General features: G+C 33.4%; 1 protein-coding gene across 3 annotated transcripts in view; it reads left to right on the top strand.

The window, feature by feature from the left end:
- LOC128989814 (teneurin-a-like) overlaps positions 1-20,755 on the top strand; it is an 880,316-nt gene that overhangs the window by 485,099 nt on the left and 374,462 nt on the right. For all 3 annotated transcript variants that reach the window (XM_054411875.1, XM_054411876.1, XM_054411874.1), the window contains exon 9: positions 7,720-7,807. In XM_054411875.1, coding sequence (XP_054267850.1) covers positions 7,720-7,807 — 88 coding nt within the window. The remainder of the gene's footprint in view (positions 1-7,719; positions 7,808-20,755) is intronic.

Below are 20,755 nucleotides of genomic sequence, written 5' to 3'. Positions count from 1 at the left end.
GTACAATATGCTTTGGTTGGAAGTGGATCGCTCCATTTGGTTAAAAGATATTTTAGGATGGTCAAACATCAAGAAATAAAAACGAATACTTGTTTAAATATGATAATATTTTCCATGAGGTCCGTAACGATGACAAATATATGAGAACGAATTTGTTTGTAAATATAAATTTTGAGTTGAATAAGTAGTGTGAATAAAGTAGACTTCTCACTAATAAATCGGATCACACAGAACGAGCAAGAACGTTATACATCATTCTTCTTATCGCAAAATCGGCAAAGTGTTCTTTGTATATCTGTGAATCGTGTTGAATACTAAACTGTTGCAGGGAATAAAGAGTCTGACATCCGATTCAGAATACAAAAAAGTACTGTTGTATATTCGTTTGTATACCTTATTTTACCAGGTAATCTCTAATGTGTTTAAAAATATATTCAACGACCCTGGTTTTATTCATGGGAAACGGTAAGTCAACACGGTAGAGGCCATAAATAACTTACTCCACACCTTCGTGCATGCCGCGAATAAAATGTGTATTCATGAACAATTCTAAATTTATACTTCCAGCGAACTTGACAGGTGTAGCTCTATTCTTCGAAGATTCGATTGAAGGTTTCTGTGGAGCAATATGATTTTGTTAAATTTTGGCAGCCTCTTTTAACCTATAACTAGCACGTCCAAAAGGGAGAAATTAGCCGATATAGAACAGTAAGAAGCTATATAGCTATATGGATAAGTGTAAACTGGGGAACCTGGGTGCGAGCCCACGATATCACTCTCAAACCAGCAAAAGATAAAGAGAAGTAGACTCAGCGAATGTAATAGTTGATATGTTTATGTTTATCTTCTTTAACTCGCCAGGAGCTAAGATTATCTTAAGAATTAAGATTATAACAAATTTAATTATAGTTAATTGATATTTTAACATCTCTATTTTACTTTGGAGCCTCAAACCAAAATACTATTGTATATTTTTTTTTAATCCTTAAAACTAGTACTCCAGAGAGAAATAAGTATATGTATCAATAACATAAAATAAAACTTACAAATTCTAAAATTCGTCAAATGAATTTGTTAAACAATAGCAAAACAGACTTTAATAATTTGGACAGAAATTGACAAATATAAATGAAACCAACTATTTGTCGTATACTGCACTTTACAATCTTCATCTTAAAGTGAAAAAATATCAATAAAACCTTTTAAATAATCCATAAACAACTCTAGCCCACTCTTAAACCCTTTTCCCAAGGTACTTATTATTCGTTATTTTCATTGAATTCTCCAAACAAATTATTATTATAGTAAATGTAAGTATCTCAAATTTAGTTTAGTGAGTAGTTATAGGGTTTGTGAATAGTTTTAATCAGTATGTGTGCAAAACAATCATGAATTATATCCTTAAAGATCTCCAGTACGTCTTAGACTGTGGACAAGATCATCTTGGAGATGAAGTTTTTCATGGCAATTAGCACTATATATTTATAACAAGGAACACATTGTTATGCCATATACTGTCATCTAAGCTTATAAAACCGTTAGTTATAGTTTATGAGTGAACCATAAGGGCTTCGGTCACATGTTGACCTGACCACAAGTTTTATGACCCACAAGTAACGTTACTTTCACCACGATTATTTTGCTACAATATCAGATCACACTTATTCAGGTTTACATAATAATTATTGCAGAAGCCATGTAGGCATTCAAAAAGGTGTGAGTTACATAGGCTGGATAACTCAGTGGATATAGGCTCGCTTATAGAAGGACTTAAGTATAATACTGAAAAATTCCTTAAGCTATTTAATGTTTCAAAACTGGACCCAGGTGTTTTGGCACTAACTTTAATAAATGATGATAACTGCTTTCATCTCATTCACCCAACACACATTCTTCACTCATTTCCACCTTGAAATACGCTCGCATGCGTCGACACCGTAGAATAAAACCCAAGAATTTGACTTCTGATACCTCATTTTCCGCTCTTTGAACGCAAGCGAGTGTACGATGTGACTATTGGGAAAAGGTAGTTTGGTGACCAATGTGAAGTCTTTTCCTTCATTCGTTCATAGAACGATACATGCACTGACATGTATCTTGCCTTAGAGACCAGGACAATCTTCTTAAAGGTCCACTCAGAATCTTCTTAAGGAAGACCAAGTAGTGACGTGCTCTCCCCTGAAAGAGAGAGTTGGCAGTTTAAGCTGTTACTGAATAATTTGTTGTGATATTCACAGTGTATTTTGCCCACCACAAAATCGTCCATGGATGAGTCAGTAAGTCACCTTGTAGTGTCGTTGTCGTCCTCTTCAACATTGAAGGGTTGGGGAAAACGTGCCTACAGCGGATGTTAGATATCATTATTATATTGCTTGTAGGTTGTACCTGCTGAACTATTTTGATTAAACCATTTTACACTGATCTTTCTTCTACGCCCTATTACGAATCCATCCTCTGTTTCTGTTATATTCCTGAAATATCAATACAGTAATTCAGTTTGTCAATTTAATCCAAATTTTTAGAACTTTGTAAATATTCATAATGTACCCTGTAATATAGGTGGCACATCTGTGTTCAGACTTTCATCGAGCATGTAACCATCGTGTTCCGTTTTATCCGAACTTGTCGAAGTGACAATGGCCACAAAGGTGACGTCATTACCCCCACCCCAACTCCCGCAAACTGCACATGGACAATAGCGTAGAATGGGGGTTGACGTGTGTAAAGAGTCGTTAGGCCCCTCACTTTGGCCAAACTGTTGAGGAGCTTTTGTTAAACTCTGCACGTGGCTGCACTTCAAACCTCGAATTTTGGTTTTCGTTGAGTAGTTCGGACTGAACAGCTGCAAAAATATGTGCCAAAAGTGGTGACCAGGCTGGTTTCAGAGCATGTTAGTGACATCGGATACAGAGCATTTCTAATTTAAACTATCCATGTGCTCTGTGTAAATCCTCACACGTTTAAGAAAACAAGCATTACAAATACATCAGTACATTCGTTGTATCTTGGTTTGTCTGAAATACATAGTCATTCTATTGTCCCTGAAATACATAACGTCTTTATTTTCAAAACTAAAATAGTAGTTTACGCAACGATTGCGTAAAGATAGTGTTAACGACACGAGTAGAAAATTTAAGGTACGAGCCTTGGCGAGTGCCTTAAGAACTTCTACGAGTGTCGTTAACATTATTTACGCGAGTTGCGTACACTACTTTACCTACGACGGGGTTTAAATTACTAAAAATCACTACTCATAACTTCTAAGAGAGGTTATGTTTTTGTTTATAAACTCTAATTGCCACTGACATTGGTGCAACGAACATTGTATCAAATACTAATTGCACCAATCAACAATTAAATTGGCCGGAACAGCTGATTAGTTGAATTTCGAATCATTACAATTTTGCTTCTCCTCGCTCCATCCTTGAACCTCATTGGTCAGTTACCCGTGTTGTTATGAGAAAACTATGCTGTTATGAATGTAAACAATGCTGTTATGAGATACTTTTCAATTCTAAGAACTGTACTGAAACGGCTACTTTAAAAAACGGTCGTAGGTAAATATTATTTATATCACATATTAAAAGTATAAAGAAAATATTCCAGGGATGAGTCACAAATTCATCATCATATATAAATAATGACTATGTATTTCAGACAAGCCTAGGTTGTCTGCACATGCTAGTCAATAAAGAAATGTTCACGACAATCATTATAGTTCGTAGATTATACCTAATATATAATAAAACAAATGCAAGTTACATTTACTTTGGAAATAGTCCTAAATGTAATCAACAAGCTAAAGTAAATGTCTCAAATCCTTGTGACACATTGAAAATAACCAGACACGAAGAGTTCGTGTTTGTGTCTGAGTTAATGTCAATTGGCCTGACAAATTGATATTGATATTGGCAACAAGTCTTGGCAAGCTTTGTAATTTTTAACAAAGCCATGTATCAAGCACTTCGTGTGTATTGACGCATTATATAATTCAATTGTAACGAATAAATGTTTTAAACTATATGTGGCATTACACTCTTGATTAATTTTAGCGAATTTCCCTATAGGGAAGTAGCTATTACCGTAGGTCTCATGGTAAGACTTAGGCCCGGGACCGATTTACTTTTTCATTTTGATATCCCCAGAGGCCAAAAACACCACTCGTTCAAATTTTTATATATGTATATATATATATATATATATATATATATATATATATATATATATATATATATATGTGTGTGTCCGTGAACACGATAACTTGAGTAATTTTTATCCGATTTTGATGAAATTTGGTTTGAAGGTGTAAGGCGGGATAAACTTGAATGAGTTCGCGATCCAGCATGATCGGACCATGGGAACAGGGTTTTATGGGGGGTTTTATGGGGTAAAAATTGGTTTTTCTCACTTTTGACCCTCAAAACACAAAATTTCCCAATTTTTCTCTAAACCTTCTTAAAGAGCTTAAAAAAACAAACAATTCAGTATATCAAAGTGTTTTTGTACGGTTATTGGTTACGGAGAAAACTAAAAAAATGGTAAATTTAAAATTCCCATGTTATTCTTATGGAGAATATTGTAAAATGTTGTAGTTTGCTTGTTTATGGATATCTTTTGATCAAACTTGGCAAATATATTCATTTTATACTAAGCAATAATTATTTTACTTAAAACACTCACTTTATTAGTTTCCTTGTAGCAGCAAACCTAGGTACTCGTTAAACCTAATGTTATTTAAATAGATCAATTGAAAATCAATTCAGCCAAATGGAAATTCGCTTAGGCGTCAGGTTTGCTGCGGCGGGGGTATTTATATCAAACGTACAAAAAATGTATACATGGATACTCATTTTTCATTCTTCATTCATTCTCATTATTTACATTGTTTCTTTATTTAGTTGTATCTGAAAATTTCTTTATATTTATAAATCAATATTTATCTTCAAAGACTCTGTTACTTCCTTTTTTTTTAAAGATTGACATTTTCCCAAGTTTTATGTAAGAGAATGGGCCAACTCTGGCATTTTTACTTCCTAGCGCCTACCTTTTGTTTGATAGCTCCATTAATAATAGATGGTTTAATGAAAAATGGAATCTGGGTACTCCGAATCGAAGTATCCTTTGGATTTAAGGCTAGCACTATAACCGATGGGTTACTCAAATAATTAGTAGGTTTTAAATAAGCATGTAACAATTTTATTGCGTGCTTGTAAAAACGGTTCTGATTCTATGATAGCAGAAATAATTGATATTTTCCTAAGTAATTTTATCAGTCGCAGTAAACCCTTATTGTCTAGAAGAATTAGGGGCCCAAGTCGTCCAGGCTGCATTACTAATAAAACAGTGGCATCGTGGAATGATTTTGAAACCCTTTACGAGTAGTGTCCTAGTCCAACTGAGTATCAACTATGATTTATAAAACACCACCGTTTATATAGCGAAAACCCCCTCAAGTAAGTTTTCACATCACCACACTGTAACACTCGACACGCAACACGGGGGTCTGGATGCGTGCCGTGTATTGACACTCTTGAACCTCCAAGATACAAAGATAATGGAAGGGAGTGTCAACATCACAGGGGTCTAAACTGTACCACACACATTTGAGGAGATTTTAAATCACGGCACGTCGCCGCACTTGAAACTCTAACTTTACCGTTTTAAGAGTATTATGTCACAAAATGCTAATCACTCCGCTTCCCCTCTTTACAACGTTGGTATTTCCCTCGTCATCCAGTTATAAAATTGTGAAACAACGAATCACCTTTGTAAAGAGGTTTTTATACAACTCTTCAAGTAACGTAGCCTACTTCAGTTGTGCTTGATTCATTCGGGTTTTAATACTTGTTTACCATCAAAGTCAAACGGTTTATGATACATGTTAGGTTTATGTTCCTGTTTTATTATACTAAAAGAATGGTTCTAATTGGTCATTACTTCGTATCAGCTTTGATTATAGATACGTTACAATTATAATAAACACTAGTGGTATGTAGGGACGTAAGTACATAAAAGCTCAAATGTAAACAAATTATTGTTATATTGAAACAAACTAAGAATCAAATTATCTTTCACGCAGCAGCTCTGAAATTGTAAGTTAATCATTTTTTGATCGCTTCTTTGAAAGCAGAATTCATATAAATTATTTGATGATTAGTAAATAAACTTTACGTCACACTACATCATTTTGACGAACTTCCCACGCAAGTATTTAGTCCATAAAACAGCTGTTTGCCGCCAGCTTATTCAAATATGGTTTCATTGCGTACTACTGTACTGTAATGAGTTTTACCGGACACCAATCAGCTGATTATACAGTATTTAGGTGGCAATGAGTGGTTATAAACAAAAACATAACCTCTCTTAGAGGTTATGACTAGTGATATTTAGTCCTTTAGTTGGTGGTAATATAAGGATTTGTACAGATTAAGTAGTATGGCGTAAACTATCGTACGTCACTCGTCCAAAATATGTTTACCGGACTCATGTGGTAATCGACATACCATATGGGACTCGACTTCGTCTCGTACGGGAACGACCACTCTCGTCCGGCAAACACTTATTTTCAGGACTAGTATATACTATTTTACGTACTCTATGAACAAAATGTAAAGTAGAAGAAATATAATAATACATTATTTGCTACACTACTGTGAAACGACATTTTTTCGTTACATGTTTATCACCTGCGAAAACTCATCATTTCATTGTTTCCTACGGAAAAAGAATGTTTAATATTTGAAAGTAATGTTTACTGACATTACCTAAAAACTTTTTTGAGTTTTGTTTATTGTAATAAAGTAATATCCAATTTTCTGTTTTAATTAAGAAAATTGTTAGTCTTTTTAATGTAGTGAAAAGTAACGTCCAAAACAGAAAAAGTGGGTCCATACATATTCTCGACCATTTAAAGTGCTATGAAATACTAATACTTTGTAATCCACATGTTTAATGAAAACAAAGCACACGTTTTCAATCCCAATGCATTTGAATATATTTTTTGTTATTTCTCATTTTCTGGTAATTTGTACAAAATCTAATATTTTTCCCAACCCCCTAGGACCAAGACCTTTAATTTGAACCCTGTCCCATCATCCTGTGAGCTGTAACACTGTCTAAATTGTTATAAAAAAAAAATCACTTATGGTATTAATGGTATATAGATGTCAATACCATGTTAAAATCCCCAGTAAACACTGCTGTCAAATATTCCCCACTTCTTGTACACTAATATATGTAGCCAGAAAAAAATATTGCAAACTATTGTGTCATTAAAGCCGCTATCTACTGTCAAAGTATAATCAAAAATTTGAAAAGACAAAACAATGGTTCATACGTATGGGAAAAACTAAAATAAAATACTATGATAAATGTATTCATAAATATTGACATTGAATAAATTCGCTTTATATCTGGGCCAGTGGGGCCACATATAATCATGTGATTATACACTTTTTTACGTTGTTCGATCAATTGTTACGCTTCAGTGATCTATTTAGATTTCGTTATACAACTTGATTTTGTCTTATCCTCTAACTAAAAAACTATGTTATAAAATTTATTCACGAAGTTTATAAATGATTTCTGTATTATTGAATAGAACTGTCAGAAAATACTAGTTATCAGACCGTAGAACTACAAATTTCTACACAGAACAATTTTGTTAACAATTGAAAACATAACATTTGTTAAAACTCTTTAATTTTCTTTTGTTCTCAGAATACCTGATGCCTGGCAGTCCACGTTCCTACGCTAACAAGTCCCCGGACTACAATCCTGCCGAGCTAAACGCCACACATCACCACAGGTATGATTTTGAGTTTTAAAGTGGTTGATCCCTAAAGTTACAATAACTTTATGTAAAAAAAATGATAGAATCGACCACAATTTGTCGTAAGCACTGTTTTCAGTATGTAATATATTGGAATCAGCTGATAATTTGGTTTTATGTTTATTATAAAAATGTAAACAAATAATGTTATATTTTGTTCTATGATTAAATGAGTTTAAGTTAGTTCTTGATTTTATTTCACTGGCGACGATGAGTAAAAAACGAACCCAAAGATGTGAAGATATTGGTTGTAACAATAAAGAAGAGGTGCGAAAGAGAATGGAAAAGTTTTCAATAGAACCCTATGATGAAAAATTGAACTGGGAGGATTATGAAGCTCACTTCCAATTGATGTGCAAGGTAAAGGGATTGGGTGATGACAGTGATGAAACTGAGGAGGCCAGAAGGGATCTTCTTCTAGCATATGTTGGACCTGTACCCCTCAAAAAGGTATCTAACTTTGTTTTACCTAGGAAAATTTATGACATACCAATGACTGAACTGCTTGATACATTTCGGTGTGTTTATAAACCTAGTAAAACAATCTTTGCAGCGAGACTAGACTTTGAAAAATGTGTGAGAGGAAATTATGAGAGTTTTTCAAATTTCGTCTTACGTTTAAAAGAGTTAGCCTCCTACTGTAAATACGACAGGTATTTTGAGGAAAGAGTAAGGGATAGATTTGCTGGTGGCGTTAACTTTCCACAGTTTGAAGTTGAAATCAGGCAAAGGTGGCCAGAAGGCATAAATAAAGATGGTTCACGTTTAACTTTAAATGAGCTGGTAGATTTAGCTGAAGCGATGGATAGAGCTAAGCGGGAAATGAATATTTTAGAAGAAGCTATGCCTGTAATTAACAAGGTACATAACTATGATAAGAAAAATAGATCTTTGGCAAAAGAAACATACAGGCATTCTTCAGAAGATTGTAATCGGTGTGGACTAGTACACAATGGAGAATTTTGTCCAGCTCAAAAGTCTAAGTGTTTTTCATGTGGAATGCAAGGTCATTTCTCACGGCAATGTGGAACCAAAAAGACAAAACAATGTCACTTCTGTGGAAAGATGGGTCATTTTCCGCGACATTGTCGTTCAAAAAAGGCCTATTTGAACCAAATCAACGACACAGACATAACATCAGAGGAAGAAGAGGTACAGTTAGGAATTTCTGAACTTAAACCTAATAGGAAGATCCCAAGAGCACAAATTAATGTTACCCTAAATGAAGTACCAACAACCATGGAGTTTGATTCAGGAGCTAGAGCATCGATGATTGATGCACACCTGTGGAAACAAATTGGATCACCAAATTTGAGGGCATGTAAAACAAAATTTGTCGCTTATGGAAACAATACCCTGGATGTTTTAGGAGAGTGTGAAGTTAACGTTAAAGTTGATGGACGGATTAGGAAACTTAAGGCTGCTGTGGTAAATGGAAACGAATCTCCTTTATTTGGATTACCATGGATGCTTGCCTTCAACATGAAATTACCACCTAGTGTTACGATTCGTAAGTTGGATAACACCCATAAGGATGAAAATGCGTCTATAGTAACCGAAGAGGAAATTAACCAAGTTATTTCAGAGTTTAGTGATGTATTTAAGAAAGAATTGGGAACAATTAAAGGCTATCAGGCGAAGATACATGTTAAGAGTGACTCAGAGCCTAGGTGTTTTCCTGCTCGCAGAGTGCCTTTTCCACTAAGAAGTAGAGTTGAGCAAGAACTAAACAGACTGGTAAGTGACGGTGTTATAGAAAAGGTAGACCCTTCCAAAACTCCTATCGAATGGGCAACACCAACAGTAAATGTTGAGAAGGAAAATGGCACAATTAGAATATGTGGAGATTTTCGGGTAACCTTAAACCCAAACATCATTACCCATACAACACTTTTGCCAACTTTTGAGGAACTGACGAATAAAGTATCTCGAGGGAAGCAGTATTCAGTTGTCGACTTGAGAGATGCATATCTCCAAATGGAAGTATCGGAGGAAGACAGAAAATATCTGATAATATCCACACACGTTGGATACTATAGATACAAGAGACTGCCATTTGGTATAACCTCCAGCCCAGGTATCTTTCAGGAATACATGGAGAAGCTCCTTGAAGGCATACCACAAGTGGGGGTACTTCTAGATGATGTAATCATTACGGGCCGAAACAAAGAAGAACATCTCATGAACTTAAAGGAAGTATTAAAACGAATGGGTGAAGCAGGGCTAAAAGCGAAGAAAGAAAAATGTAGATTCATGCAGAATTCAGTCACCTATCTTGGACACATTATCGATGAACAGGGTATCCATCCGACAAAAGAGAAGATTGAAGCAATACAAAAGGCACCTAAACCTACAAATGTCAAACAGCTTAGGTCTTTTTTAGGATCCATAAATTATTATGAAAGGTTTATCCCTAGGTTGCATGCGCTGTGCTCAAGGTTACATCGAAATACCAGCAACAGATCCAAATGGATCTGGACAGAGAAAGAAGATGAAGTATTTACAAAGGTCAAAATGATTCTTTCGGAAGAAGACACAGTTGTTCCATATGATGAATCCAAACCTCTAGTGTTGGTGTGTGATGCGTCAGAAGACGGTCTTGGGAGTGTCCTAATGCACAAGTGTGAAGATGGTCTGGAAAAACCAATAGCGTATGCTAGCAGAACTCTTTCAGATGCTGAGAAAAGATACTCGAATATTGATCGAGAAGCACTTGCAATTTTATTTGCTGTAAGAAAGTTTCACCAATATGTATACGGACGAAGCTTCACACTTGTCACCGATCATAAACCCCTTCAAAGAATATTTGGAGAAAACCGGAATCTTCCAAAGGTAATGAACAATAGGTTGGTGAGATGGGCCCTCGAACTGAATCAGTACAATTTTCAAATCAAGTACAGGAAAGGAGATGAAAACGTTTGTGCTGATGCACTATCCCGTCTTCCCATCAGAATCAGAGAAGAAGCTACCGATGTAAGAGACATAAAGTTTTTAAACATGGATAAAGTTGAGACATTGGTGTCCTATAAGGAACTCAAACATAACAGCAGTTTGGACAAGGAGATAAAATTAGTACAAAGTTATGTGCTAAATGCATGGCCAGAGAAGGTACCAGATAACATTAAAACATATAAACAAAGGAAAGAAGAATTATCAGTTGAAGATGGTGTTTTGATGTGGTTTGGTAGAGTTGTTGTGCCAACAAATATGAGAAAAAAAATCTTGAGAATTTTGCACTGTGGCCATCCTGGAATTTCAGCTATGAGATCAATTACGAGATACTATGTATGGTGGCCTGACATTGACAAAGACGTTGAAATGCATGTTAAGACTTGTGAAGCATGTCAAGAAAACAGAGGAAACATTGAAGAAGTCCCAGTCTATCCATGGAACATTCCTGAAAAAGTGTGGGAAAGAGTTCATTTGGATTTAGCTGGACCAGTTGATGGAGTAATCTGGTTAGTAGGGATTGACGCGCTATCTAAGTGGGCAGAAGTTGAATGTTTAAGAACAACGACTTCAACTGCCATAATTCAAAGATTAAGATCGTGGATGAGCAGGTATGGGATACCATCACAAGTAGTAACTGACAACGGGCCACAGTTTGTCTCTACTGAAATGGAAGCATTTTTCAAGAGACATTCAATTCGACATATAAGAACTACTCCTTATCATCCTAGAAGTAACGGCTTAGTTGAACGTCTAATAGGGACTTTGAAAAGGCGTTACAGAACAACAAAACAAGAAATTAATGATTCTTCATTGGCATTGCAAAATGTGTTGTTCAGTTACAGAAATGCCCCACAAAAAACAACAGGACGAGCCCCTGCTGAGTTGTTTCTTGGTCGAAGAATGCCAACCATGTTGGACAACATGAGACCAAACCTTAGACAACAATTAGATCTGAAAATTTGGAAGGAACAACAAAACCCAACTCAAAAGAAAACCTTAAGAGCATTCAGTGAAGGGGAAGAAGTATGGATGAAAAAAGAGAATAGCCCTGGTTGGATAGCAGGAACAATAGTCAAACGCAATGGCTTATACTCTTATGAAGTCATGTGTGGTGGAGTGATAAAAAGAAAACATTCGGATCAACTGCGAAGAAGAGAAGGTGCGGTAGACGATGAGGAGGGAAAAGTGTAATATATTGGAATCAGCTGATAATTTGGTTTTATGTTTATTATAAAAATGTAAACAAATAATGTTATATTTTGTTCTATGATTAAATGAGTTTAAGTTAGTTCTTGATTTTATTTCACAGTACATGCAGTGCGATGCTAAATTCTTTTTCTTTGCGGTCTATATTCTTCTATATTCTTGCGGTGAAGAGCAAGAGGCAGTAGAGCAGAAAAATAGTATATTTCGTACCTAGCGCCAAAAATGAGGTTTCGCCGGCTCGAAATTATTTTTATTGTATAAAATACATCGAATTAAAATTCACCAGACAAGTCGTATTTTAATTTTACTATTGATGGAAATACATGTTTGAATCTAGTTTCATAACCCAATTTGATGAGTAAAGATCCGAATTATTCATCGATATTCAACTTTTCTGGTTCATTTATAAACATCATAAATAATTATATAATTTATATAATAAGGGCCGGTTTTCGATCCTAGGGATGAAAACACCTACTCGGTCCCCAAATGACGATGACAGCACCATTATGGACAGCGAAACGTAGCTTTTGGCCTCCCATAAACGTTTGTAAAACGGCTAAAAACATCGTAGTGTGGTGAAAAGGAGTATGGTTGGTGTATGGTGTATGGTTGTAGTTTATTTATCCTGTATTAACTCGGTTTGCTACGCTTAAATATTGCCTATTGCAATATTAAAAGCTGTAACGAATAAATTTGTTGTGTTAAATATTATACTAGCCTGTAACTATTATAGTAAACTAGCGTTACTAGTCCGGAACATATGTGTTTACCGGGATTTTTATGTCGAGTGCATGATTACTTTACGAGTAAAGTATTAAGAGTACGGTAAACACATGTTGGGCTTGTGATATACAATATTTCTGTTTATTGTCGTTTGAAACTATACCTTACTAGGCCTACCATAACTAACTATCTCTATTGATTAATCAAAAATTTTAATGCAAAATATTTTATTCAGTTTAACCTAATTTCTTATTGCGTTAGACTGCATGAAAAATACATTTAGTTATCTTCAGACTATTACAATAAGTAATTAAGTGTAATACAGTGGGAAGCTGTTCGGTAATGTAGCAAATTGAGTTGCCATAATTGTAATATATAGTTCGGCCGCTTAGAAAACTACCTGCGCGCTAATGCTAAACCAAAGCTGGAGGAGGTCGCTTTCTAAGCGGCCGAACTATAGTAACAATTTCTATACAATTATTGGTGAGCGAGATGGTGTAGTGGTTAGAGCGTGGGACTCCGGTTCCTGGGGTCCCGGGTTCAAATTCCGCCGAATCACCAATGGATTTTATCTAAGTGATAATGCCGTAACCCCTAGGTCTAGTCTAAAGTAATGTGCAAACCAATTCCGGGCTCGTGCCTAGCGTCATAGGGGAAAAACTACAATTATTAATTAAAATAACAAACTAAGTTCTGGGGGTAAGGTAGATATTTTATTCTAAACCATCAGTTGGAGAATCAGCGGTTCATTTTATTATTTCTATATAATTTAATTTACCAAGCATATATAGCCGTTGTTGATTCATTCCATTGTTTCATTGTTTATGGTGGTACCATAATACGTTTACTTTGAATATTAAACAAGATGGTTGACCCAAAGTAAGATAATATCTTAACGAACGACTGGGTAAAAGCTGTTCTCATGTCATTGGAAATCAATATAAACAACAAAAATATATTATTGGTTATTGGGAATGTAAACAAAACGTTCCTTGGGAGTTAGTATCTTAAATAATCTCACAATCAGGTGAAAAATCTGGTAGAAAATTTTTTTCCAACTTCACTAATTTCTCCCCTTCTTTAAAACAGCTCGAGTTGAAAAGAATGTATTTATACCCTTATGATCACTATTGATAACTATTGGTTATGCTATCGTCAAACCTTGAGTCTTACATCATAAAACTATCTATATTGTTTAACATGATGGCGGATACAGTTATTTGAAACAATGTGGCTCATGAAACAAAACCTCTCTTCGGAGCCATACATAGTTCACTATCAGGGCACGGGTTGACGTGTTCCTCATAAAACACCTGATGAAATCTGTGATAACACGTGAAGCATTGACAAAGTGTTGTTCAGGGAGTAACCTTCAATATAACCCATGTAGGTTATCTGACACAATCTACGTCAGAAGTTTCACATAGATAGAGTAAAACACCGTTTTATAAAGTAATTTAAGCTATAACGTACACGTACAGTTTTAAATTTGATTAAAATAAATTAGAGATAAATTTTTTCTGACTCACCGTTGTTTAACTTATCAAATTCAGCTTGTGTTTTGTGTCAAAATACATTATTGCTATAAAATAAATAAGATGTCACATGATGTATTGCATGACTCTATCAAGTTCAATTTAATGCTGGGATACAAATTTAATTTGCCATTACGTTATCATCCTGGACTTGACAGTCACATATGATAAGACATATCTAGGTTGCATTCGTTATGGATATTGACATAAACAGACTCGATTTGATTGGATATCTCTGATGTTGCACAGATTTAAGGAAAATTATTCGTAGATAAACATTAACCGATAGTTACAATTACATTATAAATGTTATAGTGATTTGCACTATTTATTTAACTGGTTATTGTACAATAATTATTTACGGAATGTATTAATATGATTAAATTAGTAATTACCGTATTCGGTAAACGAATATTATATTAAATGGAAATCAAGAAAAAATAACGAAAGCATTTTTTTATGGATCCAATACAGTATATGGAAACACGTTAATTATGGCTCCATTAATTGCATTGAACCATCATCCAGCTCAAGGCCATTTTCATCTTCGTGTGAAGGTTGTCAAACTTAAATAAAATAACCAAAACATAAACGTTTAAAAAAACGCACACGTTATATGCTAAATTGTCACTAACTAAAGTAGTTATAAGAGATTAAACTTAAAATTAGTTGCCTAATATTGAAGGATTATTAACCTATTTTAATATTATTTGGCAATCCGGAGATTAAAATCTACAATGTTGATATTCAACGGTTAAAACTATACATATACGTAGGCCTATATTCTCACTTATACTGCGAGTGCTTACAATACGTGGAAACCTGGATTAAATGACTCATACTGGTCGAAATTGATCACTTATATATATTTATAAATATTTACTATTTGGGAAAATGAAACAGTATAATATGAAGAAGTATGTTGAAACATGTTGGAAGACGTATTCTATTACCACAGTATATATTTAATACTTTATCTTTTGGTGCGATTATGTAATTATAAAAATGACCTTGACAATATTTTTCTTATAATAAACGAAAAACACTATTGAATATAGTGCATGTAAATTAAAGGTGATATTTATAAAAGGATTTGATCATTATTGTTCAATTATTATAACAAAACTTAAATCACGTGTAATTGTATTCGGTTCTTTTTTCATCCACCCGTTCTTTATCAATTCAAATTCAATTAATGAAATTACAACAGGTTGGCCTCGCCAAGTTTAAAAATACTTGACGGTGAGTTCCAATTGATAGATAAAGATAACCAACATCAATATCTACATTTTCTTCTTCTTTTTTTAACAAAATTGCCTGAATCTACTATTTCTAAGGCGGTTAGTGATACATTAACTTGAAACAATGGTTGATATTCCAATTAGATTAAATAGACGAATAACTTTTCTCTAAAATACGGTACATGTAAATGGAACCTACGCTTTTATATTACACAGCAAATAGTAAAGTTTTTTTAGTCCAAACATATGTGCTGTCACAATTCAATGGATTAAACACGTAAAATATTTGAAAAACAAAAACTGAAGGTTATCCGTGTAGTGGTGGCAGTCACGTAGTTGTGCTATAATACCAGTCGTGATTACACAAGTCTGGGCTGCATACAGATAACGTGGCCAGCCCATCATGTTGTTAGCCCAACGTTACGACATATAAAAAAATACATTGGATTCATGAATCCTGTGCAGTTTCTAAAATAAAACGTATAATTAACCATATTTGTTCATTTTTTAGTTGATTTAATGTCTTAAATTGTTTTTTTTTTTTTTGCCACTTATGAACAGATAAAAATATAAATTTCCAAGTTCTGCATAAATTTCTCCATTTATGTGGCTAATAAAAGGGATTTGGTTAAGGGTGATATTCTTTGAATACGGTATAAGACTTTTTAAGTTAGTAAAAAACTGTGCTATTTATAATTTTCTTCGCTCTTCAAATTTCCCTAAAGCGGTTGACTAAGCCTTCGCTTTCAAGTTATTCATATAGATATTTTTGTCAATTCTTTTGTGTCGTCCAATTGGACCATTAAAAATTACATTTGGTGGTTTAATAAGGCTTAGGTTCGTTTAAAGGATTTTCTTACAGACATTTTCTGCTTCTATAACGTGTATTCCAATTAACCTTTGCTGTTGAACTATCAAAACCATTTATGATGTTGTCTACCTGAATTTAAGACCAAATATCTGATGTTTGTCAAGATTAAGGTGGTTGAAATAAGATCCTTTGCCCAAGATATTCACCACTATCTCGATAAAGTGTCTTTACAACATTCGCTCATTTTTCGACTTCGGCTATCGAAAAGAGTTACTTTGCGCCCTAGTGGGAAGGGTAACTTTAAAATGAACTGATTGTTGATATTAATCGTCACAAGATATTGCAACCCTCTGCAATTATAAGTTTTACAAATAGTTTTAATTCGTTCGAACATAATAAAATAAGGTAACACAAAAGATATAAAAAACAATGGAAATGCTAGTATATTAAAACATAAACCTTAAAACAATCCACAACAACAAAAACAATCCAGAATGCTTTCAATATGAAAATTCTAAATGGAGTAGAAAAATGAAAAATATGTCAACTTCTTTTGAACAAATGAATGAATATTAATTAGTTGTTATAACTAATGGTTCTGTGGAATGGCTACGTGAGAGCGCGGTGGAAAATGACAAATAAAAAAGCGGTTAGTAAATATTGGGATATTTAATTGCGGAGAGTTGCTGCCCTGCATACAGATCAGCTGATTACTGGCTGCTTACGTCACTCAGGGTTGTCAGCTTTGAATATTTCAGAATTTAAGCAAATTGTTTTAACATAGTGTTATTTAAAATCTGTTTTACATTAAACAATATGTATATATGATGACATTTTTAAAAATAAATACCCCCGCCGCAGCAAACCTGCAGACTAAGCGAATTTCCATATGTCTGATTGGATTTACACTAAAATGTCTACTTAAAAATTTAACATTTATTTCCTATTTAAATAGAATTATTTTAACAGGTACTTAGGTTTGCTGCATCAGGGAGGGTAAAACTTTTTTTGTAAAATGATAATAGTTAGTAAGAAATAAAAACATTTTCCAAATTTGATCAAAATATGTTCATAAACAAGCAAACTACAACAGTTTACTCATTCTCCATAAGAATAACATGGGAATTTAAAATTTACATTTTTTTGGAATTTTCTCCGTAACCATTAGGCGCATAGTAACACTTCAATATACTAAATTATTTGTTTTTTTAAGCTCTACAAAATGGTTTGAAAAGATTTTGCAAAATTTTATTTTTTTTGGGTCAAAAATGGGAAAAACCTATTTTTACCCCATAAAACCCCCCGTAAACCCCCGTTCCCATAGTCCGATCATGCTGGTTCGCGAACTCGTTCGAGTTTATCCCGCCTTACACCTTCAAACCAAATTTTATCAAAATCGGACAAAAATTACTCAAGTTATCGTGCGGATGGACACACACACATATATATATATATGTATATATATATATATATATACATATATATATATCTATATATAGATATATAAAAATTTGAACGAATGGTGTTTTTGGCCTCTGGGGCCATCAAAATGAAAAAGTAAATCGGTCCCGGGCCTAGGTCTTACCATGAGACCTACGGTAATAGCTACTTCCCTATAGGAAAATTCGCTAAAAAAATTGGAAAGCATGAATTCTGATAGCTATTTTTCCATTTCTTCACTCCCCTTATTGGTATTTTTTTGTAAGTTTGTATTTTACTTGCAGTACATTAAAAACTGTCATTGTAGGATAAGCTTTTTTGTAAATTGAAAAATACTACATACCAATATGTGGAAGTGATAATTATAAAAATTAATAAATAAAGCAGAAAATAAAATGTCCTTGCCTAGAAAAGCCTAAGTGGATTCTTCACCAATGACACGTAGCCTATATCTTAATAATAACGTATTGTTTATAGTAGCATAAACATAAACATATTATATTACTGTGCCACTGATAGGTAAATACTAATAAATACAACTAGAACACTACTATTATAAATACACACAACAGGGCAGTAGATTTGGCTCATACTTCGTGGCATACACAAATATTTACTTCTGGGATATATATATATATATATATATATATATATATACAGATGTGTTTTCCTTAATAAATAACAGTTTAACTTATTGCTTTATCTTAATGTAATTTCACTCATAAGAAGGTATTTCCAGGAAAAATAAAATATATAACATGAGATGAATAAAAATAATAAAAATATTAATTTCATTAAAGTATATTAATAAACATTCTTGTCATTTGCCTATCGGGTCATTTGATGACTGGATTGTCCAACTAAAATCGATCACCATTTATAAAAACATTTACCGTCTCATGAGTCTTGGATTGGTATCCGATTACACATTATCAATTATTTATTAGCCAAAGTGTTGCATATGTAAGTATTGATGCTTTGTCCTTGACATTACGACGTGCCTGACTCACTCATCCTAACAGTATAAGTGTTACAAGTTATTAGAAGTATTTTTCATTTGGGTGGTTTAAAATAATCAGATGACATATTCTTGAAGAAAAAATGGAAGCAGCAATGGAACTGGTCTATACTGCTTCAGGTCTCGGTAGTAAATAAAATGCAGAACAAATGGCATAATCTATTCATAGACTTAAGGGGCCTGTGTAATCTCTAAAATCTTGGTTTTTCCGGCGCCAAATCGGCATTTACACTATGTACAAAACCAGACGTTTTAATTATTCTATGATGTGGCATCCTCAGTGGCAAAGTTGAGACTCACTGTATTTATATTTAAAGTATTATATTGGTTAGGTATATATATATATATATATATATATATATATATATCGCAATTATATTCTACGTTATAATCATTTTATTTCAAAACTCTATACAGAGCAATATAACCACAAATGCCATATATAACGTTATATCACGTTAACATTGTTTGCGCTATGTATGGTCTGTCTTGTGGTTTGTATAAATTAATTGCAATCAGCTCCTCCTATGATGTGGTCTGATATAGCGCTCCTCGTGAAGTCTTTATTACATTCCTTGGTGATAAATATATAATGGTTTATTGTCTAAAAGCATAAATGAGATTTGCACTCTTTTAATGTGGTTTGTAAAAATATATAATTGTATAAAACGAGTACAACCAGAACTCATAATGAGTGTAACAAATAAGTAAATGGTTTTTAAATTACAGCTTATGCATACATACATAAGCAAAAATATTGTAAAAGAATTACAAAAAAAATACTTTTGTGGTTTTAAATTACAGAGTAAATATACTAATACTTGACCACATCACATTTTACTAATATTTTTGCAAAAAAAGAGAACCACAACCGTATGAAAATAGATTTACCAAATCTATTCAAATTCATTTATTCAAATTAAATTATGATTTTTATTTCCCAATTAAACATCTTACTAGGTCTAGGATAGAGATTTCCATAAGGTAATTTGAAATATGCTATAACACTGCCTGGGAAAACACGTATACGTTTCAAGTATTACAGAACATTAATCTCTTAAAATAAAATGAAAATGCAGCAAGTCTCAGTTTTGAACTAATTTCATAATGAGTCTTACCTTTTTTTCTTTTTTGTCCTTCACATTACTTCAGGCTAGACCTAGGGGTTGCGGCATTACCACTTAGATGAAATCGGAATCGGGATCGAACCCGGGACCTCAGGGACTGAAATGAGTCTTACCTTAAGATTAAATATTCATGGTTCATGTATAAGCAAAGAATATTCTGATAGCAATATAACGGGGTATAGTGGTAATTTATACAAGGCAAAAGAAAATTTATAACACCCATTTATGTTTCAAATAAATATACGTTTATCATACGTCATGAATATCTTGAAAGTTAGGATTAGACAAACAGTAGCAAGGGTGGCCCAGCGTAATAGTAAGATACTATCTGGAATACTAATAGCCTAATTATCTTGAATTCTGTCGACTCACCTTTAAATTACTACAATATTGTACATGGAAAAACTGAGTTGCTAGATAGTAATATTTTATTTAGCTTGCCATTAAAAGTGGCTGTGCGATATGTGATGAAGTAACAGTAAAATCCTTGCACCATCAAGCCAAGAAAAATATTTATAATTTTTATTTGTCTTTGTATTTTAAATTGTATAAAAGTCAAGAGATTATTATCATCATCATCATCATCTACAATAATTGCAGCATATAAAAAGATTGTGTCACGATTCATCAACTATTTTTTAAGTAAACTATATTTTAAAACGTAATAAAATATATATTTACATTGGACCTATTAGTTTTTGTCCTTCAATTACATTGATGAGAAATTCAATTGTCCGCAAAAATCTATTGTTCTACTATTAGATAACCTAATTAGGAGATTAATGGCAATATTTTATATTTTATAATTTTATATTTTATGTTCTTGCTGAGGAACGATAGCAATTTAGATAGTGAATTAAACGTCAAA

This window comes from Macrosteles quadrilineatus, unplaced genomic scaffold (genome assembly GCF_028750875.1).
Source record: "Macrosteles quadrilineatus isolate MER2022 unplaced genomic scaffold, UCM_ALF_1.0 Scaffold_3__2_contigs__length_128488019, whole genome shotgun sequence".
Taxonomy (NCBI): Eukaryota; Metazoa; Arthropoda; class Insecta; order Hemiptera; family Cicadellidae; genus Macrosteles; species Macrosteles quadrilineatus.
The sequence above is the reverse complement of the archived record's forward strand: the minus strand, read 5'-3'. Positions and strand labels throughout refer to the sequence as shown.